Below are 24,059 nucleotides of genomic sequence, written 5' to 3'. Positions count from 1 at the left end.
GAAAATCCTGCTCAAGACGCAGAGGGAGGGGGAGGCTGTTCCATAGAAGGGAGGCAGCAGAGGGAAGCGATCAACCTCCTGCCCTCTGTTTAACAAAATGCTTTACACAAAGAGTTGGTACCAGAGGAACGCAGAGGTCTAGAGGGAGAATATTTAATAAGAGAGTTGCAGATAGTGTGGTCCCGGCCCAAGACAGCCTTGTGGATGATACAGAGGGATTTGAATTTAATCTGTGAAGCAACCGGGAGCCAGTGAAGACTTTTTAGGGCAGGAGAGATGCGGTCCCTGGGCTTGAGGCCAAGTTTACGTCTTGCTGCCCTATTCTGAATTAGCAGGAGGGGGTCGCAGAGTGAAAGAAGACAGAGTCAGGAGGAGGCTATAGCGACAGTCAAGCCTAGAGAGAGTACCAGGGCTCGGGTAACATTGAGCTTCTGGGGGAAGGTGAGAAAAGTTAGAATTCTTTTGAGAAGCAAGAGCTGAAAGTGGGACTTCTTGGCAATGTCCAGAGTGTGAGGGAGGAAGGAGAGAGAGAGGAGTCGAAGATGACGCCATGGTTTCTGGCTTCAGAAGGAGAAGGAGGTGATCCCATGGAGGAAGGCAAGAGAGAAGGGAAGAGGGCGGGACCAGGGATCCCAATGGGAAGGATCTCCGTTTTGCTGGCATTTAGGCAGAGATCATTGGCAGTGCACCATGCCTGGATGGCCGATAGGCAGTTAGTGATGAAGGAAGGTGCAAGAGGGTCAGCAGGAAGTTTGAAAAAGAGTTGTGTGTTGTAGCATAACACTGGACATTGGGGGAGAAGGATGAGAAGTGCCATCTGAGTAAGGTAGATGTTAATGAGCCAAGGGAGAGGATGGAGCCCTGGGGGACACCACATGAGGAGAAGTAAGTAGGAGAGGAGAAGGTGCCCAATATGCCTTGGGAGGAGCAGTCAGTTAGGAAGGTGGTCATCCAGTCCAGTCCCAGGTCCATGATATCAAGTTACAATGTAAATAAAAAAAGATTTGCACCGCACTCTCTTCTACTACTGATCACTCCATCCCCCCTCGTGCTTCCAGAATCCAGCACAATGAGGTCACCATGATTGCAGAAGTTGAGCTATAAAATATTTTGATTATAATACAATTTGATAATTCGGCACGCCCAGAAAGCTAAATGTGATGTAACCTGTCAAAAACATAGGAGCACCTGTGGACTAGGGATTACGTTTTTTGCTGTGGCACTCTGCGACCAGCTGTCTAATCCCTCCTGGTCCCCATACCCATATAATCACGTTGTTAACCTTGGCCAGATCGCTTTATCTCCCTTAATCTAAATCATCTCTAATGCCAACATTGAGTACACTTAAAACAATGCTGTGCCCCAATACTGCATGTAACATATTTTTAAAAGTACATAGCATTAAGCACATTACAAGCCAAACCACCCTAGCTGGACGAGCTGCCACATCTCACCTTGAACAATGAATAAAGCACAGTGATTTCAAGTTGTGTCATATCAGTTATGCTACTAGCTCGTAGAGTCTTGCTATAACCTTTGCATTTGGCGTTTGTTAAAAAAAAAATAAAGGCAAAGACAAATTTGAAAACTTCTCACATATGCCATGCAGCGACACCATTTCTCTAAATTAAACCCCGCAAATACCTGTATGAACTTGGCACAGTGCGGCAGAGATCTTTCCCTGGACAGGTACACGAGAATCCGCTTCATGGGTTCCATTCCTGAGAAAGAAACGATATTGCATAAGGCTTTACGGGACTGCGGGAAACACACCTCAAAACACGCCCTTCGGCGACTCTTCGCCAAAGATTGCTTCGCTAAAATATGACAGATTATTTCTCCAGCATTTCTCAAAGAAGGCAGTCCACTGCACTTCTGTTTACACACAATAAACGTGAAGCGTGCACAGGAAGTTAAACCACGTGCTTTACTTCCTGCCACTGGCTAGATTTTGCAAACAAAGTTTTGTAATCAAATAAAATAAAGCCATGAGCGCCCTCAATCGGGCTGTTTTCGTATTGCATCTCAATAGAGTTACATTATATCGTTTTTTTCTGCTAATGGCAATAATGAAAGCGGCAATGCCAATATGAATAGCAAAATATTGTTAAAATAAATATTTTGTACTTGTAGTTTGTTAGTGAAATTAATTATTTTCATCATATGTTTAGAGTTCAAACTATACAGAGTGAGTGAGAGGACGAGTGTTGGGTGGGTTTATTGATGGTTGAGAGAGTAGTAGGGTGAGGGTGGATGATCGTGGATTGTGAGCGAGCGGGGGCATCGTTGGATGAATGCATACATAGATTGGTGATACATGGATCGAGTGGGTGGATCGGGAGGGTGAGGGATGCATGGATAGACTTGTGAGTGACAGCGAGTGGGTGAGCGATGGATGGATTGATGATTGTGATATAGAGTAATTAAGGGGGGTGTTGAATGGATAGGTTGGTGAGTGAAGTGAGCGTTGGAAGAATAGAAGGATCCGACTGGTCAGAGAGTGAGCATAAGAGTGACTGTTGGATAAATGGATTAGTGAGTGAAAGGATAAATGTTGAGGTACGTACTATGTATGTATGGAGTAGTGCGAGTGTGTGTGTGTTGTGTCCTCTTTTGATTACCATTAATCTTGTTGTCAGGGAGCCAAGTCCCATTTCTATTGTTTTGAATTGCAGTGGGCTGCGCCCCACATGTTGAAGGGAAGAGGCGGGGTTACAGCCTCGAGCGCCAGTTTCGCACTGATAATAAAAGAGATCAGTCGCACATCATTGAGTTCCTGTGATTTGTTTACTGCACCTTATTTAACCATCACATTTGCATGCTACGCAAGTCTGACACAAGTCAGACTATAACAATGGCGACGAGGATCCATTGACTGGGGGACAACGCTCTCAGCTGAACATGCACGACCATGCTACGGTGAAGTGCAAGGACCGCATCCAGACTGCCACGCAAACCCACGGCAGTGCTCAATCTCATGGCCTCATCTCCACATCAGAGGAAGTTTTATTTCGCATCTGTGGCCGCCGCCGAGGAATTAAGCATAGCGCGAGCGTGCAGTTCCAGCACCGCCACGGAGGAAATTCAAGCATTTGACACGACCGCGACAGGTGTCAAGCAACACTCGCCAACTGCAGGCAAGAAAGCCACGCTGCCTAACGTCAACTCGCTTCACTTTCAACGCGTGTCACACCAAGCAGCAATGAAGTGCCAGCTCATAGAGAACATTAAATACTGCCAATCTCAGAACTTCACCAGCCACCCACAGGTGACATCAGCATGTCTGAAGGCAACTCTGACAGTGGGCTCCAGAGCCCCAGGCCAGCTACACTCCCAGGCCTGTCAGCAACAGAGAAAACGGGAACTCAGAATCCCTGCAACTACAAGCAATGCCACATTTTGAAATGTCAGACACGAGCAGCCTGGCACCCAGATGGGCCAGATGGTTGAAGGAGCTTCAAATTTACATAGATGCCTCTGGGGTGAGAGAAGAACGTCACCTACGAGGAATCCTGCTACACTCACTGGGACCCATGGTACATGACATCGTATTTGAAATGCCTGATACCAACACAGATTCATTTCAAGACACAATTGACTCGCTGAATACATATTTTGCACCCCTAAGGAATGTTGATTATGAAAGACATATTTTCCACACGACTACACAAGAAAAGAATGAAAGCATGGACAATTTCGTCATGAGATTAAGGAAAAGAGCCAAATATTGTGACTTTGATAGATATTCCACTGATGAAGCTCTCAAATCCCAGGCTATTGCAGAATGTGGGTCCCCTGAATCTCGCAAAAAACTATTGCAAAAAAGTAGAACATTGGAAGAAATTCTTCAAATAGCAAGAGCCGACTCAGCGTTAGCGCTACAGACTGAATCGCTTGGCAACATCACGATCAGACAGACTGCCAATGCTGCAACTGTGTGCCCCAATCGCACCCCAACTGACATGACAGAACAAAAGAAATGTTACAGATGCAGTTTCAGATTTCCACAGGTAAGGCCTTGTCCCGTGATAGGGCACCACTGCGACAAATGTGGGGGAGAAAACCATTTTCAGTCTGTAAAAACATCAAATTCTTCCAAAGTAACAATGCCAGCAGAGAATCCTGGAGACAAGATGGCCGAAATTCAAGGCGGGAAAGCCCACGACGGCGCACAAGTCAATTCACCTCGCCCAGCAGGCGTCGCTCGCATAGCTCCTCACGCGACCACACACCCTCGACCCGGTGGTGGGAAGAAAGGAGAGACAGCTCCAGTCATCACAAGAGCAGGCATGATTCCCAGCACCGAAAACCAAGACAAAGAATAAGATACCTGGATGAATCACCGCAAGGAAGAAGGGCCGCCCACTCATCGTCGTCCAGCGGGGATCAGAAAAGGGCCTATGTCACGCCATTGGCAACAACACAGCCGTCGAATACAGCCCAACATTGTTGCTTCAATTAAATTGACAAAATTTAGAGTTTCTAATCGACACTGGTGCCCCAGTCAATGTCATCAATGATGTAGTATACAAGTCTCTCACTGTGAAGAAAGAACTAAAACAAGCTGACACGCTAATATATCCTTATGGCTCCAACAAACCGCTCGACTGTAAAGGCATGTTCACCGCAATGTGTAAATAAAAAGAACAGCGTCAAAAGGTATAAATCTATGTAATCAAGGGAGAAGTCCCAGGGGGAAGCATATTAAGTTTCCTAACAGCCATACAAATGGGTTTAATCAACATCATGTACCAGATCATGTCCGCCTACATCTCCAGTTCAAAAGACATGATCCAAAAGATGTTCCCATCACTTTTCAAAGGCCTGGGATGACTAAAAGACAGACAAATCAAACTACACATCAACACCCAAACACCGCCGACAGCTCAGCACTACCGGGGCATCCCGCTCAACATACAGCGACATGTCGAGGATGAAATACAGTCACTACTACAACAGGACATCATCGAGCTAGCATCTGGCCCAACGCCATGGGTATCACCAACAGTACCAGTACCCAAAAGAGACAGCAAATCAACCATACGCATCTGTGTTGACATGCATGCCCGGAACGTGGCCATTGAAAGAGAACAGCATCTGGCACCACGAATGACTGATATGATGCATCTGCTACATGGAGCCACAATCTTCTCAAAGCTTGACCTGAACAAAGGTTATCATCAACTTGAACTTCACCCGTCGTCACGGTACATCACCACATTTTCCACACACCTGGGCTTGTTTAGATACAAGAGACTGAGTTTCGGTGTATCATCTGCTGCAGAAATTTTCCAGAATGAGATCCATCAAATAATTAAACACATCCCCAACTGCTTAAATTATAGCGATGATATCCTTATATTTGGCACCTCCCAAGATGACACTCTGAGACGAGTCTGCATGGCACTGGAGAACGCACATCTCACACTCAATCCCGAGAAATGCGAAATCAACAAAACCACGCTAAAATTCTTTGGACACATTCCAAGATGGCCGCCGCGGGGACGAGACGCGACTAAGCCGCGCTCGTACCGGGCCACCTAAATACGCACACTACGAAGCCGGCAGCGCAGCACAGGAGGATCGCACCTTCCAGCGACACCCGTGAGCAAGCCCCGGACGATAGGTAGCACGATCGCGGGACACCGAACGCCGTGGACGGCAACATCGGAGGAGTCACCCCTCCCCCACCGGGAGGTTCCCGCCGCCTGGCCGACAGGTTCAACGCAGGGGAGCGGGGGGCCAGGACCTTGGCAGCGACGCTAAGGAAGAAGGGACAGAGGCGGCGGAGGCACCGCCCCCCCCCCCCGGAGGGAAAAGGAATACGGGCGGCATCCGCGCCGTCGCAGAGGAGGGAAAGGGAGCTACAGAAAAAGACGCCCGAGCCCCGGCACCAAAGGCACAGGGCCCCCGAGCCACGAGCGAACGCCCCAGGACCAAGGGGCTGAAGCAGAGAAAGCGGGTGAGCACCAAAGACGGGGGAGAGGGAGCGGAGGCCATAACGTCCAGGCGAGGAAAGACCCCCACCCCCCAGAAGGGACCGGAGCAGTGCGAGGGAAGGGAAACAACACCTAAGCTAAGGGATCTCCCCAGGTGCAGGCCCTCCCAACTGCAACAGGGAGATAACCAATCTCCACAAACTCCTCAGGAAAAGAAATACCGAATTAGGACCCCACTCACTGGGGACTCTGCCAGTGGGCAAGTGGATCCAGCAACAAGACATAGGAAGCCCAGCTGATCGACGGGCTCATAGAAAGGAGCCCCCGAGGCCAAGACAGGAAAGGGGCACAAGGAAAGGAACATACCCCGGGAAGAAAGGACCTGCCGGAGCAGACCCAAGGCAGGCACAGGCTTACGGGAACAGGACGCGCCCAGGGGCGTTCCAAGAAGACATCCTCTTGCGCTCCAGGGTGGCACAGCAAGCACTAATCACTCAGGGGACTCACAGAAAACCCTCGCACACCCCGGGAAACCACCAATAAGCACACAGGGGACCACAAGAAGCCCTTACATATTTCAAGAGCAATACATAACATGTCAAGGGCAAAAAGTAAAAATTGTGCCTCCCAGCAGACCCCGCTCCCCTCAAAGCAAGACGCAAATATCCTCCAACTGTGGTCGTCGGACTCCACACCGCAAGCGAAGGGGAAGACGCAAGACAACCAGCAAAGGGAAGAAATGGCACAGGTGAACCCAGTACAGCCACCATCCAGGGAAGACATGCAATCATGGTTCCAGGAACTCCAGGAAAAATTCATGTCCTCCGTACAGGAACAGTTCACGACGATGAAAAACGACATGAAACAAGCGATCCAAGACCTAAGGATCGATGTGGCGAAACTAGAGGAAAGAACCGATACACTGGAAAGAACGCTCCAGGGGATAGATGAGGAAACGCAGCAGACGAGTGAAACCCAGGAACATTTGATGAGACTCACCCACAATCTTGAGATACAGTGCGAGGATTTGGAGAATCGCTCCAGACCATCCAACATCCGCATCAAAAATATGGCGGAAACAGTACAGGACAGAGATCTCATGTCGGCAGTTAAGGAAGTGTTCAGCAATATCATAGAAGCAGCAGAGCCAGACACAATTGGAGTCGACAGAGTCCACAGGGTCGGCCCAAAAAGATCGGGGGCACCAGGGGAGAGGCCAAGGGACGTCCTGGTGGCACTTACCTCCTACCCACAAAAAGAACAAATCCTGAGGAAAGCCAGAGATATGGACCACATAAGAATGAACGGTCAAGAAATACAACTGTACCAAGATCTGGCACTGATTACACTGCAGAAGAGAAGGGAGATGGCACCGCTAATCAAGGCCTTACAGGCGAAACAAATCCGATACAAGTGGACCTTTCCCTTCGGGCTGACGTTCACATGGGAAGGGAAACAGCGGAGAGCAACCACCTGGGAAGAAGGCCTCAGCATAATGGACCTACAGGGTGATACGGAGGACGGGGAACAAGCGGCACCAAGCGGAGAGCAAAGGAGAAGACCTAAAGGATGGGAAACGATCAAACACAACAGACCAGTTAAAGGAAGAGAAAGCCGTGGGAAGCAGACATGAAAAGAGGAAAGACACAGAGAGAACAGAGGGTGACAAGCTACATCGCACCAAACTCTGGTGAGGGGGCGAGAGGAAACACAGCAGCTGCACAAGAACTGAAGCAGGCGGCCCGGGAGGGACCTTCCGGCTTGGAATCGGGTAAGATAAGACAACTATGTGGGGTTTAGGAGCCCCCACACACTCAGCCCCCGAGAGGAAGGAGGGCAGGGAGCCACGGGCGCAACGTCTGGGCATCAGTAGGAACCCTGGCCCTACTCGGGGGCAACAAGTTTGGTTCAGTTCCAGTTACCAGTTGGGAGGGGGGTGGGAGTCAAGAGGGCAGGGAAAAAGGGATCGGGACAACAGGCAGTGGGCAGCGGTGAAGGAAGGGTTGTCAAACACTCTGAACCTATACCTAACAAATGGGGAAGATACGCATAGTGACCTATAACATAAGAGGGATGAATCATCCTGCAAAAAGGGTGAAGCTGGAGAAATTACTCAAAAGGGAAGGGGCGGACCTCCTTCTCCTACAAGAAACGCACATAAGAGCAAGAGACAAACAAAGGGCAAGGATAAGGGGATATACAATATGGGCCCAAGCTAATGCCACAGACAAGAGGGCGGGAGTCATCATAGCAATGAGGACCGGGAGGGACGCCGTACTGGAGAACTCCATCTCAGATAAGGAGGGGAGGTATGCGTTTGCAAATGTGCTGCTGGAGGGGCAGAGGATCACCCTAGCGTCAGTTTATGCGCCCAATGTGGGACAGGACGGCTTTCTAAGAGACACTCTAGACAAACTAGAATCCTTTGCAAGAGGGGAAGTGATCCTGGGAGGAGATTTCAATATGGCATGGGACCCACAAAGGGACAGAAGCACAGGAGGGGCACATAGCCAGGGGACCCCATCAAAACGACTAAAACAGCAAATGGACCAAATGGCCCTGAGTGACGTATGGAGGGAACTCAGGGGGGATCAAAATGGATACACTTACTTCTCACATGTCCACAACTCGATGTCACGAATCGATTACCTCTGGGCATCGGTGGGCCTCATGGGCAGAATCCAGGAGGTGGAAAAAGGGGCAATCGCACTATCGGATCACGCACCCTTGTGGCTCGATATGAAACTTCAGGGGAAATCTAAAGGCCTGTGGAGGTGGAGATTGCCGGAGGACATAATCCAGGACAAGGTCACGGGGGACACCATAAAGGGAATGATAGAAGAATACTTCACGGACAATGACACAGGGGAGGTTTCTATCTCCACTGTTTGGGAGGCGTTCAAAGCAGTGATCAGAGGAAAACTAATGGCACTGAAAATAGCGAAGGAGAAACAGAGGGCGATGTGGGAAAAAGAACTGGAAAGGTCAATTACTGAGATACAAGGGAAAATACTGTCACAACCCTCCAGGGAACTCCAGAGGACTCTTAGACACACGCAGGGCCAGCTAGAAATGCTGCGCACAAAAGGAGCGGAAAGGAGCCTTCTATACCTAAGACAAAGGTACTACATTAAAGCAAATAGAGCAGATACGATGCTAGCGAGACAACTACGGGCCAAACAGAAAGACACAACAATCAAAAATATCACAAACATGAAAGGGGAACATTTTACACGCACACAAGACATAGGGGAAGTCTTCAGAGAATACTATCAAAAACTATATACCACAGACCAACCGAAGGCAGACGCACAAGACACATATCTGAATTCCCTCACTTTCCAACAAATCTCACCGGCAGACAAACAGGCCCTAGAAGCCCCCATAAGGGAGGAAGAAGTTAGAAAAGCTATAAATGAACTACCGAAAAATAAAGCCCCAGGCCCGGATGGCTATACAGCCCCATTCTATAAAAAATATGCGAACCAATTGACCCCAGTCCTAACCAAGTTATTGAACTCCTTTAAAGAAAGTGGCAATGTGACCCCCACCATGAACGAAGCGAAGGTCCTGGTTTTCCACAAACAAGGGAAGGACCCATCCTGCCCGGCCTCATACAGACCAATTTCACTGATAAACATAGATGCCAAAATATACACCAAGGTATTAGCAGCTAGGCTCTCCCCGCTTCTCCCAAAATTAATTCACCAAGATCAATCAGGTTTTATCCCAGGGAGACAAACACACGACAATCTCAGAAGGGTCATCCATCTGGTGGAAAAGATTGGTATAAAGAGAACCCCAGCAATTCTCCTGGCACTGGATGCAGAAAAAGCATTCGACCGGGTGGAATGGTCCATACTATTTAAGACACTCCAAGGTATGGGATTTGGGGAACATTTCATAGCCAGAATTAAAGCAAACTACAACGCCCCAACTTGCAGAGTGGCCATCAATGGGGAGGTATCAGAAAAGGTGTACATATCCCGGGGAACAAAACAAGGGTGTCCACTCTCTCCCCTATTATATGCTATATTCCTAGAACCCCTACTGATTAAAATTAGGGAAGCAGCGAATGTCAAGGGGATAGAGATGGCAGGCATGCAACACAAGATAACCGCCTATGCGGACGATATGCTGCTGGCATTAGAGGAGCCGGACAGATCGCTGGCCGCAGCAATGGGAGAGCTAGAAACCTTCGGGGCCATCTCGGGGTTAAAAATCAACAAAAACAAATCAGAACTTCTAATACTGGCAGGTGACGGGGATAGAATCAAGAGAGAAGCAAGGGCACACAATCTCAAAATAGCGGAGGAGGGTATCAAATACCTGGGAATCACTCTCACACATAAGGTAGACCAACTGTACAAGAAAAATTACCCGCAGCTACTCACAAACGCTCGAAGAGACATGGAAAGATGGAACCCATTGCTGATATCATGGTGGGGTAGAATTCAGGCGGTAAAAATGACCATTCTCCCAAAGCTCCTATACCACTTCCAAGCCCTGCCGATGGGGATCCCCCGCTCCTTCTTCAAGTCACTCCTGAGGGTAGTCTCAACTTTTGTGTGGAAGGGGAAAACTCTGAGGCTCTCTAGGACGGTCCTAACATCGTCAACTAGGGAAGGAGGGATGGCACTGCCCCACTTTCAAAAATACTACCAAGCGGCCCAACTTAAGGTGCTTCGGGAATGGCTGGGAGAAGACCCACAACAGGTATGGGCTGCACAAGATAGGGCGGTGGCTAGAACCCCACTAGTGGAACTACTTTGGAAGCAGAAACAGCACAGAGACCCCAACATAGGGTTCAGCGCAATATTGAGCACGACCCTGGAGGCATGGGACACCCAAACAAGAAAGGGCGCAATGACCAGCACATTAGGCCCATTCACACCCATATGGAGGAACCAGCAGTTTCCGCCAGGGTTGGAGCAGGGTGCATCAGACAGCTGGGAGGAGGAGGGGATAACGAAAATAGGGGAGATGTTTCACAACAATAAAATTATTCAATATGAATCATGCCTCACACTCCCAAAAAGAACCACACGGAATAGATACAGATATGAACAACTTAAACACTGGCTAAAAACTCCCGAAATAGCGAGGGCGGCTACGAGAACCCTAACCCCATTTGAGAAATACATCACAACCAACTCAGGGGCAAAGAAATGGATCTCGACACTATACTACTTTATAAACAAACAAGGCGAAGAGATCAAATGGGCATACATGCGCAAATGGGATAAAACGCTGGGAAGGGAACTAACGAGAAAACAGTGGGAGGACATTTGGGCCCTAATCCCCAAACTGACAAGAGCGGTGCAGATGAGAGAAATGTGGATCAAAATAGTGACTCAGTGGCACTACACGCCCGAGAGACTGCATACCATGTTCCCAGGAACATCTAATCTCTGCTGGAGGGAGTGCGGAGAAGTGGGGACGTGGAGACACATCTGGTGGGACTGCAAAGGAATAGTGCCGTTCTGGGAAGAGGTTAAGGGAGAAATGGGCAAGATATTTCCAGATGTGGGACAACTAGATGAAAGCGTATGGATGTGCGGCATGAGAGATGACACTACAAAGAAATACACGAAAGCACAACGCAGAAGCTTTATGGGCCTTCTCATCGCGGCCTGGACAACAATTGCCCATAACTGGAAAAAGAAGGATACACCACTAATATTTATGTGGCTTCAAAAAGTATGGGCGCAGCTAGCAATGGAAAAAGTCACTCACATAATCCAAGGCACTAAGGACAAGTTCACCAAAGAATGGGGTGGGGTCCAGGAACATCTGCAGACAGACTTTATGGAACAATGGTGCCCACACAACATAAAGGTCACGGACATTTTCAACGCATAAAGAAAACCACGAAGCAGATCACACGGTCCCGGGGTGGGAGGGGGGAGGGAGAGCGGGGGTGAAATGTTGGTACAAAGCTCCCATTTATTGTTATGTTATGTCCAATGAAAATAATAAAGATATGTTTAAAAAAAAAAAAATTCTTTGGACACATATTTTCAAGTAAAGGCATGCGACCAGATACTGAGAAAGTACAAGCACTGGTAGACTCACCCACCCCCACCTCCTCATCAGCAGTATGCTCCTTTCTAGGGATGGCCAGTTACTGCACCCGATACATCCAAGATTTTGCTTCGGTGAGCACTCCTTTAAGACTTCTCACAGGCAAAGACCAAGACTATCATTGGACGACTGAATGCGAAGAGGCATTTCAAGAAATCAAGCGCCAAATCGCATCTGCCTCATGCATAGCATATTCCGACCCTAAATATGACACAAAACTCACCGTAGACGCCAGCCCCATGGGGCTTGGAGCCATCCTGGCACAATCCAGACCAGGAGCTCCGCCAAACTCACTAAAACGCATAGTGGCATATGCGAGTCGGAGTCTATCACCCGCAGAATGTGCGTACTCCCAGCCTGAAAAGGAAAGCCTAGCAGTAGTATGGGCATGGGGACACTATCATCGCTTCTTATACGGCCGCCCGTTCACCGTTGTCACAGACCACCAGGCACTCACCAGCATCTATGGAAAAACCTACTGCCAAAATGCCACCTGGAATAGCCCGATGGGGATTGAGGCTACACGAATATTCATTCACCATCATTCACCGGCCAGGGAAAGACAGTAATCCAGCAGATTTCCTGTCCAGGTATCCACGAATGACGACAAACTCATACAAACCGTCCAAGAGTGCATAAAATCAGGCCGGTGGCACAGGAGACGCCACGACAGGCCTAGCCTATCTGACCAGGAAGAAGAACAACAGCGTAGGTTCAAACTTGTACAATATACCTTGTCCACGTCCCCGGAGGGATTGTTACTCAAAGAAAACAAGCTTGTCATTCCATCCAGCCTACAAGACCAAATACTGGACATAGCTCACGCTGGACACCGTGGAGTGGTATCCACACAGAGACAGCTCAGGACAAAAGTCTGGTTTCCAAAAATGGATGAGAAAGTAGAAGGACTTCTGAACAAGTGCATTGCATGTCAAGCCGTTGCCCCGCGAACATCCCCAGCGCCACTAAAACCCTCAGAAATGCTGCTACAAGTATGGGATGAGGTGGCGGTTGACATGTTTGGACCACTGGCCAAAGGGAAATATGCATTAGTAATTGTAGATGAGATGTCACGCTTCCCAGAAGTACACCTTATCCACTCCACCAGTGTGCAGGCAGTGATACCGCATTGGACAAGACATTTGCAGACTACAGGATTCCCTTGACAGTAAAGTCGGACAATGGACCACCTTTCAGTGGTCATGACTTTGCAATGTTTGCGGAAGATCTGGGTTAGAGCAACCTCAAACGAACACTCCAAGTCTGTTCCATCACCAATGGGTCATTTATGCAAGCCATCTACACACTACTCAGGGAATACCGAAACACCCCACACAGCTCCACAGGTGAATGCCCATCTGCCTTAATGCTCGGCCGAGTCATACGGACAAGACTTCCACATAACCCTCATGTCTGTCTGACTGTGTCCATTGTTGTCAGGGAGCCAAGTCCCATTTCTATTGTTTTGAATTGCTGTGGGCTGCGCCCCACATGTTGAAGGGAAGAGGCGGGGTTACTGCCTCGAGTGCCAGTTTCGCGCTGATAATAAAAGAGATCAGTCGCACATCATTGAGTTCCTGTGATTTATTTACTGCGCCTTATTTAACCATCTCATTTGCATGATACGCAAGTCTGACACAAGTCAGACTATAACAGTGTGTTTGTGTAAGTGAGAGTGTTGGATGGATGGATTAGTGACAGTGTGAGCAGGCGAGTGTTAACAGGGCAAATTAATTGGTGACTAAAAGTGAATGAATGACAGAGCTGGATTGATAAGATGGGTACGATGTCCTTTCATCGCCTGCTTTTTCATCCCCAGGCTTTTAAACGTGCACATTACATCGAATGTGCTCATCAAGTTTTTTAGGGCGGGGGGTGGGGAGGGAAGGGCAAATAAGGGTTTGGGCGGGTGGGCAATAGTAAAAAATCAGTGTGGGTGAGGTTTTGGGGGGACCCCCTCACCCCCCAAAAAAAAGAAAAAAGAAAAAAAACCGATGAGCCCATTCGATGGAATGTGCACGTTTAAAAGCCTGGAATGTAAAAGCAGGCGATGAAATGACATGGAACCAATAGATGCTATATATGTAAAGGGTGTATGGAGCGTATGTATGTATCCAAGTATGTCAAGTGATGTATGGCTAGATGGATGGATTTGTAAGAATGAGGTTGTGCGAAGTGTAAAAGTTGAAGTTGAAAAACAAATGAGTCACTCGGTTTCATGTGTGAACAATGTGCAGTGCACTGCTCTTTTCATGCACACACATATTCTTACACTCCGACGTGAAATTTCTGCTCGCTAGATGCAACTGCACATTTTGACGTTTGTTACTGGGTGTTGGATGGATTGACTGGTGGAGTGGTGAGTGAGAGAGTGGGTTAGAGGGTACGAGCTGGATGGATGCATGTACTAGTGAGCGAGGGAGTGAGATGGTGAGTGAAAGGTGGATTGATTAGTGAGAGAGTGAGTGAGAGGGTGTTTGTTGGATGGTTTAGTGATAGAGTGGCTGGGTGCTGGATCAGGGAACCAATGAGTAAGGAAGGATATGGAGGAAATGTGAGCAAGAAACTGAGTTAGAGGCTGAGTGCTGGATGCATGGATTGATGGATTGGCTGGTGAGTGGGAGGGTATTAGATGGATGGATGAATTGGTGAGTGAAACAGGGATTGGAAAGGTGATGGATGGGTGGGGTAGATACATTGGTGAGTGAGAGATCGTGTGAAAGGGTGAGTGATAGATGATGAGTGAGAGGGTGAGCAATGGTCGGATAGGTTCGTGAGCTGAAGAGTGAGCGTGACAGCGACATATGGGCCGATTTGAGGGTAGAAGGGTATGTTACTGAATTAATTGATAAGTGTTAGAATCAATGAGAGGTCGAGTGTTGGATGGATAGATTTGTGAGAGAGTGAGAGGGTAGATAGTTTTGGATGCATGAATAGATGGAAGAGTGAAACATTGAGCGAAAAGGTGAGTGTTAGGCGGATGGATGACTAAGTGAGTGAGAAAGAGAGGGTTGAGCTTTGGGTGAATTGGCAAGTGAGTGAAAAGATGAATGATCAATGAACTGGCTCGTGGGTGGTGAGTGGTAGGTTGAGTGTTGCTAGATGGATTGGTGAGTGAGAAGGAGAATGCTGGGTTAATAGATGGATTGATTAGTTTGTGGTTTCTGTTCTTAGCAACACACTTGTTGGGGTATATGTCCGTGTGCCTCCACCACTACTCTCTTTTATTTTCTAAGACCTAGGTAAATAGCTCTGCTCGACAATCATCGTACTTCAGCATGAGTACGCAGGCAACTTAGGAGCTTCTGATATTTCCAAGACTCAACCTAATTCTGGTGATGAGCACTTCCTCTTGGAGACCCCTCCTTATCAATTCTGCACTGGTGCTCCATGATGACAGCAAGGAAAGAAAGACTTGCTTTCATCAATGGTACACAAGTTCTATTGGCACCTGAACACATCTATCGCAGATATTCTCACTGCTACTGTACACTGGGGAGCTCTATTGAACTGGTCATTTTCTGCCATGTAATGTCTAGTTTTGCAATATTATATGTTGATGAATTGCCTTCTGGCAAGGCTATAAAGCCCTGACTTTTTTTTTATTTTGATTAATTAATAAAAGGATGTGGGTAATTCCTTCACTGAAATGTTAATCTGCTGATCAGATTCCCCTTTTGTAAGCTCTATGCCAAAAGCATAGTGTGTACTTGTGCCCTGCTGCATCAGCATCCTGATCTGCAGCACATACTCTACCAGTGACACAAAGCATGTTCAGCAGACACAGGTGCCTATTTGATAGATGCAGTGACAGTCAAGTCTCTGCAGCAAAAGGGCTGCATTTAGGATATGCACCCCTGTACCAAAAGCATGATGATCATAAGTAGCCCATGCTGGTGGCAGGGAAAACTCTAAATATAGGCTATGGCTGGTTTAGGGCATGCTGCATGAAACTACTCATAATCATTGCATCCACTTACAATTTGATATCACACGTGTCAGCCCTGTAGGCCCAGTTCAGCTGTGGAAGGGTTATGTGCATTCTCCCCAGACCGACTGGACCGTGCCCTACTGGCAGGAATGTAGCTAGGGGATTGCCTCCCTTCGTTCCTTTGTAAGAGCAGGTAACACCCTTTCCAAGGACAGGCATTCAACAGGAAGCTGGCCTGGGAACAGGGACCAAAGCACACACCCACTTATAAAAGGCTTGGCCTTACACCAGGGTGCTGCATGCCTAAAGGACTTTGATTCTATTGAGAAGGGAAGGGAGGGGTTAGTGTAGACAGGAGATCTTTGTACAGTGGGGCAAGACTGCCACCATCTTGTTTCTTTCTGCATTTCTCTCCTTCCTGTCCCCTCCACGTCCTCTAGAGCAAAGCACTTTGGGGGTGATGTCAGCACAGGACAAAGACCCCTCATTTCAAGAGCAGACTTTGGACCACTAAGGGAGGCTACCTTTAGTTCCATCACCTGTAGCATTTTACACTTTAAAGAGGGGTCTCACACCACTTCTTGGAATCATCTTTGAATCATCTTTTGGATGCCAACCCTTGACAAAGATTTCATTTGGACCCGACTGGGAGAGCAATCCTTTCCAGAGTCCTCCAGTTGTGAGGTGAAGGCTGGTGTTCCAAGGCAGGGGAATGCTCTGTCCCCTAACCATCCCAAGGGACCATTGAGGGGGAACTTGCTGCTTGAACAAGACCTGCCTCTCTGCCAGCCACAGCCATACCCAGGACCCCACTGTGTTGAAGGGCCCCTGCAATTGTGTGCCAGCCTCCCCCGTGTTTGGGATCACAAGAAGAACCCATCTTGTCCTTAAGGCCCTAAAGTGAGACTTAGAGCACTCGGAGATCCAAGACAGTTGGGGTCTTAGTATTTTTCACCATTGAACTGCTTGGAGCCATGTTTCCAGAGGTGTTCGACACATTTGAACCTTCGGGACCCTCTGTCACTTCTTTTGCACTCTCCTGATCTTCGCACAGCACCAAAAAGTCTGGTTTGGCACTGCCAGACCAACAATAACTGCAAATGGTACTTTTAACTGCTAACTACTACCTTGGTCCATTTTTGGGCACCAGTGACTGGTTAGGTCACTTTTAGCCCTTTTGCACACAAGAACATATCCGTTTTTTAACATTGTGGCCTTTAAGTGTCTTTTCTCCCTGTCTCCTTACCCAGAGTGCTGTGGCTGCTATATTGGCATACTCAGTCTTCTTTCTAAAGGGGTGGGGTTTTTGTAGTGTTTTCTAGTTAGTTAATACTGTACATGGTCTGTTTGGTTAAAGTATACATATTTGCATAGAAGCTTGATTGGATATTGCATTATTTTGGACTGTTATACTTCACTGTTTGGGATGCTACTGAACCACATTCATACCCCTCTTATAGCCTTCCCTCGACCCACGTTACCAAAACAAGCAAAGTAGTTATAACTCTTAACTGTGCCTGTTTTAACTTTATGATTGTGTTGGCACTTGGTTTGTAGAAGTGGGAGAGCCAAGTAGGCACATTAGCCTCTACTCATCCTTGCACTCCTGCAGGGCAGAAGTCAATTAGTCACATACATGATTCTCCATGGCACACTGTCACTGACTTTCACTCTGATCACTTGCGTTTTCGCTAACCAATATGCTCATGGAGGCCAGCATATCCCTCCTCCAAGAATGTTTTTGGTATCTTATCTCGACGACGTGGAAGTCTGGACAAACAGACTTTTTGCCCCTTATTTAGTCTTGAAGTTTTACCGCTATCCTTGCCAGTCTCACTGTTGGTGCCCCCTGTGATGAGCATATGCACCAAGGGTTTATGCTAAAGCATTAAACAAATTAGTTGGCCACACATGCATGTTCTACAATACACATGGGCCAATGCTGAGGCTAACATCTGCTTTTCAGTGACAAAATAATTGAGCTCTAACTGCGATAAAGTTTTGGATGGGAAAAAGTGTTCCATGTTCTACTCATGTCCTCTTCTGTACTAGGGCGTCACCTAACCCATATGCACTGGACTAAATAATGCTGCACACGTCCAGTCCGGGCTGAAGAGGTCTGTGGAATAGTGCATTTGCAATGCAAGATTTTACTTTGCCAAAAGTAGTCCCTTGACCTCGAGTCTCCTGGAAATCTGAGCTTTTCTTGAGTAACATTTGTAATTGTTCAATATGTTTTTGAAAAGGTGGAGACAAATTTGCATTAATACTCTGACAGTCCCATGAATAATCACAGCTTCTCTTTGGTATCCGGAGGTGGGGCATCTCTGATCACTTTGAGGAGATCAAGTTTCGGTCTAATTCTTTCTTTTGAGATGGCATACAAGTACTTGACTTTGTCACACAATTGCATTTCTCTTCGGCAACCTGATGCATGCACACCATCTATTATGCAAGCCTGCAGCACACCATCTATTATGTTTCATTGTGGTTAGCTTTGTCCTGGTTGTACATCAAGATATCATATTGGAACTACATTTTACATGTGCGGCGTGGGTGGGCCATCGGTCTTTGAAATATTGGTGCTGCTGAAGAGAGTATAAGTGGCATCCTTGCATATCCGCAGACTCAAACAACTGTGATTAAAAACAGTAAGCGATCTTGACTTTTCCTACAATTGTGTGTTGATGGTAGGACTTGACCACAATAATGCTCAGGTCTTGTTAAACAGCCAAAGATTCCTGAAAGGCTGAGTATGAGATAAATGTCTGTCATAATGTCTCTACTCAAGCTCCTAAGGCCATGCATAACCTTAACTTGGTGGGGTAAACCATCTCAATGAGGACCACTGGTCTCAGCCTTTCTGTGGCTTCAACCGGCTCTGCAGTACACAGGGTTTGACTAGAACAGCTGCTGCCGGCTGGTCGCATACAGGTCTTGTTAACATCTTCACAAATACATTGCCCAGTTTAAATGCCTGTGTTTATTCATAATTGTTTCATAGATCTATGTTTCTTGTATGATGAAGACCCAACAGAGCACATGAGTCAGAAATGTATCATTCATCAAAGCTTTGACTGGAAGGATGGGGTAGGAGGGGTTTCCTCAACCACATATGATTTTTCTCTCAGAAAAAAAATGGAGGATTAACTGCATGTGGAATCTCTGCCTGAAATATGTGCTTGAAATCCCCTATTTGATTTCGGGGACTCACTGAATGGGTACTAACCCCACCAATTCGTCCATCATGATCGAGCAGATTTACCTCAAGACTAACTGGTGCTAACGTTAAGAAAGCTTGCCAGTATTTCCTGTGGAAATACTGCCAAACTGCTAATGAATGTAATACATCTGGGAGAGGCATTTGAAGGCTCTACCTAGCATATTATCGCTTTGCATGTATGCATTAAGCTTTCCCTGAACCTATTGTGCTGTTCTCTGTTATCCTCTAGGGAGCACTACCCGAAATTGATGGCAGTGCCTGGATTGGGCAATTTAACATGGGCACACGAGGCTGCAACTGGAATTCAAAGGCAGTGGCTGTGCACATATTAGTTCATTGGATATAATACATCTGGCCATGTGATGCATGTTTTACTTATGTCATGCATTTAAGCCTCATTTTCTTGATTCTCATACTCACCATGTCTATGCCCCCACAAGGCCAGCATAATCCCATTTGAGTAAATTCCACAACAATATAAATGTATTCTTTTCTTTTTGAAGCTTTCTGTTCCACTGTAGTACACGGATGCTTGCTTCACACGGGTTTGCTTCATCTAAGAGGGGTCTCAGGTAAGCTGTGCTGCAGGTCAGAAGGACACAGACTCTTTAAGGACATGGCTCACAATATTTTTAACGTAAGGCCCAACTTTCCCTGTCTCTATGGGTGGTCCCTGCCTGTATCTCTAACTAAGGGACCGTCAGTCGTGAATGTCCAAAGGAAAAAGTCAGCTGTCCAAAAATGACCTTAACTGACCCTACCACTATGTAAACTAACTTAAAGGTGGAGAAGGACTCCCTTCTCCTAAGGGGACTTCTACTACCAGTTTGTAGGATTCTTTATTAATAGGAAATAGTCTCTTGTGATGTCTTGCATCAGCCTCTGTAATTCTTCAAATGCGGTTTGTAGTTTTCCCTTATCTTCCGAACTCCCTTTTGGGTTCCTTATGTCAGAACAGCTTTTTGCTCTTTGCCACTTGTGGTTTTGTTTAATTTGGTCTATTTACCTCGTGTTTATTTATTTATTTATTAGCATTTGTTATACGCCCAAACCCTGAGGTATCATGGTGTAGGTTACTGAGTACTTGCAAATCTGGTTACAAGGGTGAACAGGGTGAAATACAAGCATACATGGAGAATTCAGGCGTTACATGGGTGTTACATTACTGTAGATAAATTGGTTAAAATGCGAGGATACATAGATAATTCAGATGTTAAATGGGAGGCAAGAATAAGTGATTGGTTAAACGTTGGTAAATATTACAGGTGAGGGAGGGATTTTCTGAGAAGCAAGTTAGTAAAACACAGTAATGGCACAATCAATTTGGCTGTCAAGTCTTTCCAACCTAGTGGGGTGGCTGCTTAGGTTTAGTATTTGTTAAAAAGCCAGGTTTTTAGTAGCTTTTTGAATTTCTGGTGGGATGGCTAATTTCTGGTTAGTAAAGGGAGGGAGTTCCAGTATTTGGGTGCCAGCACTGGGAAACTGCTTCCTCCTGCCTTTGAGAGTTTGAAGCGTGGGACGAACAGCCGGATCGAGTTGTTCGATTTGAGGATTCTAGGGGAACCATTGATGATGATGGCATTGTTTAGGTAGGTAGGGGCAGTTTTAGAGAGACATTTGTGTGTAATGTGTAATTTGTGTAATGTTTAGCTTCACTTGTCTTATTTCTCTAAACTCAGTTTCACCGTAATGTCTCCTTTGCATATTTTCTTCTTCTTGTATAAATTGGCTTGTGGCTCTCCCTGTTTCCCAGGGTATTGTTATCCCCAATTGGTTTCTCTGTGTATTATTCTTTTCTCTTATATTATTATTTTCTCTTATATCCCTACAGTTTAAAGTAATTTCCTCAAATGGGAACTTTATCTCGTGACTTGTACTGAGACCAAGTTATTTGCTATTCTATTTGCTACTTTAGTCAAGTTTCTTCAGCTGAACATTCTTGACTAGAATATTGACATTTTGAAGGCATTGTCAGCCTAAAGTGTGCCCTGATTTTGTCCCCCGATCTTTGAGGGACTTCTTGTTTTCTTTGTTATATGATCTTGTAGCTAAGATCCAAACAGGAGCACCTAAACTGAGATGAAATCTCCCTGGAATTTCTGTGGAAATGTCGCTATAACTTCTTGAATTATAGGTGCGCACCTCTATACTTTTCTTTTGTATACATCAACATCACAACATGCATGCACTGCCCAGTCACCTCAATGACACGGCCCACCCTCCTGTGGGCCTCTCCATGGAGGTGATTCTGGCTACCCTTTACTACGAAGGCTGATGGAAGTAGCGTACAATCGTGCCCACATCAGAACGAGGGCACGACAATCGAGCAAACCTTTGGACTGTTGAAGGCACGGTTCTGTTGCCTTCACCGCTCTGGTGGGCACTGATGTACAGGCCAGTGAAAGTGGGGAAGATAGTCCTGGCCTGTGCCATGTTGCATAATATGTGCATCTTGGCGCAACATTCCCCTGCCTCTGGACATGGACATGCCTCAGGTGGACGATGATGACAGCGAAGAGGCTGCAGCTGCAGACATGCAACTACGCCATCACAGGGATGACAGGAACGGGCGTGCAGCCCGCCAGGAACTCATACATAACTACTTCTGAGCACACAGCACCTTCACATGACCAAGGGCACATACTGCATGTGATTCAGCGCAGCCTGATAGACGCAGGGATCTGCGCCTCGGGCTGCTCTGTTGTGAACTGGCAGACGTAGTGACGGTAGAAGGTGGGTCTGAACCTGCCAGGTCCCTGTGCTCTAATGCCACCTGCAGGGAAAGGGTGAGGGACTCCCCCAGTGCTGATATGGCCTCATTCCCCAACTGGACCCTCTGTGCCAGCAGGATGGTAGTGCATGGTGATCGTCCCAGGGAATGCGCACAGCACCGGCCGGTGACCTGCACACTCTCCCGATTAAACTGGTCTTCTCCCGCATCAAACTGGCCTCCTCCAGGTGCTGGCGTGCATGTCCCGCCATCTGCTTGTGCCGTTCCTTGATGATCTATAGGTGTGCATCCATGTCTCCGATGCGGTGGAGGTGGGCTGTGGATGTTGGAGGGGTTGAATGAGGGACGGTGGTAGGGGGTGTGTTCAGATCTGCCCTCAGTTGTGTCCCCGGCTTTATGTATCGTCATCTGTAGATGCTCCCATGTACATGGGAGGCAGGTGTGGGGTGGGGTAATGATTGTCCTGTTGGAGCCTCTGCTGGGGCACCAGGAGTTGGAACAGGGGCTGCAGGCTGTGCCTCTGTTTGGGCAGCACGAGTTGCGACAGGTGCTGCAGGCTGTGCCTCTGTTTGGGTAGGAGTTACGGCAGGGGCTGCAGGCTGTGCCTCTTTTGGGGCAGGCAGCATGCTCACCGGGCCTGTGCCTTGCGTGGCCGGTGTCGCCTTTGTACTGGTTTGGCATGGTGTGACTCTCCTCTGTGTGCATGTACGTAAGGTGCTTGGTCCACCTTGATCGCTGTCAGATGATGTGCCTGTGGGGGTGAGATGGGCATGCTGTTAGTCACCTCTATGCCATCCCATGGCGTTGCTACATACAGTTCAGACAGCATTTGACCTGATTCCGGTGTATGGTGTCTACAGTTCACTACAGATGATATACTCTAGCGTTGTGCCGTACACAAAAACCATCTCTCAAAACCTTTAACAATTTCTTCAAAAATGATTTATTCCATGTTTTTGCCCAACTGTTAACACGTGTTTCGGTCACCTGGCCTTTTTCAAAACTGGGCTATTAGAATTTGCAATATATTCTTATAGGACATTCGACTTATTACATAAATGTGTATATATATATATAGGTATGTTGTCATTGAATAATTGGCCCATTTGTAGACCATATTAAATCAAAAATGCATGTAAATATCCCCAATAATCATTTGGCAAATTAATACAATGTTTAGACAGAAAATGAGGATTGGTAGTAGGGAGGATTGATTAGGAAAATAAAAAGATAAAGTACCATGTTGAGTAATAGCATCCTAAAGTACATTTAACAGTTAGCTGCTCCTAACATTTCATCAAAGTATGATATTTTAATTGCATAAAACACATATACAGTTCTTTTGGTCCAGCCCCCATGTTTTTATATCGCTTGAGTTCTCTCAAGAATCACATGCGCAATTAGACTATTATTGTGATTAGTCGTAGTATGATTATTTCCTTTTTAACAATCTATTACGTTAGACCCACTTCCTGAAAATACCTTACATCCACATATATTAGGGTTAAAATCCTACTCAACCCCAATTCCTTGACTTTCATAGGATCTTTAACTTGAAATCATTCTTCCTTTTCTAACAGGGATAGATCCCTTATTCCTGTAAGGGAAATTGGTTTCTTAACAATCATGTTAGACATTACCCCCAATGTTTATTTTGACCCTTTTTAATTCATAAGGGTCATAATACAGATTTTCCACACATTCGTTACAGAAAGTCATGATTCTATTAAAGACCCGGAGGTGAAAGATTATGCTCTCAACTTCTCTTTAGTTCTCGAGCAGCAAAGTATAAAACAAACAGTTGTGAAAAAACAATGTTGAAACAGGAAATAAGAACTACAAGTCCCAAAACTGCAGTGAATTCGTAGTTCATTTTCATAAGCTCATAAAACCCATGTGACCTTCCAGTACAATCACATTTCACTTTCCTCCTATAAACACTGTCTAAACCACAGTCCTTCCTCTTTCTGCCGCTGATCGAACAATTCAATAACTTGTGCCCCAACCAGTAGATGACTTCTTTATTCATTACTGTCAAGGATGGCACTCTGTTAAGAGTGGCACAGGGCACCCAGGTAGGGTTTGGGTGGTTGTGCTGAAGTAAGGTGGACAGATAAATACGCACAGCAGAAAGTAAAAGAGAACAAAGAG

General features: G+C 46.7%; 1 protein-coding gene across 3 annotated transcripts in view; it reads right to left on the bottom strand.

The window, feature by feature from the left end:
• Positions 1 to 24,059, bottom strand: part of NUDT17 (nudix hydrolase 17) — a 556,736-nt gene that overhangs the window by 517,651 nt on the left and 15,026 nt on the right. For 2 of the 3 annotated variants that reach the window (XM_069652793.1, XM_069652794.1), the window contains exon 2: positions 1,645 to 1,721. In XM_069652793.1, the coding sequence (XP_069508894.1) occupies positions 1,645 to 1,719 (75 nt within the window). In that variant the 5' untranslated portion in view covers positions 1,720 to 1,721. Of the gene's footprint in view, positions 1 to 1,644; positions 1,927 to 24,059 lie in introns of those variants that run through there. The other variant, XM_069652795.1, reaches the window with a different exon arrangement.

The sequence above is a fragment of the Ambystoma mexicanum genome, chromosome 1p, assembly GCF_040938575.1.
Source record: "Ambystoma mexicanum isolate Mex_15411 chromosome 1p, UKY_AmexF1_1, whole genome shotgun sequence".
Taxonomy (NCBI): Eukaryota; Metazoa; Chordata; class Amphibia; order Caudata; family Ambystomatidae; genus Ambystoma; species Ambystoma mexicanum.
This window is presented reverse-complemented; position numbering and strand designations above follow the sequence as displayed.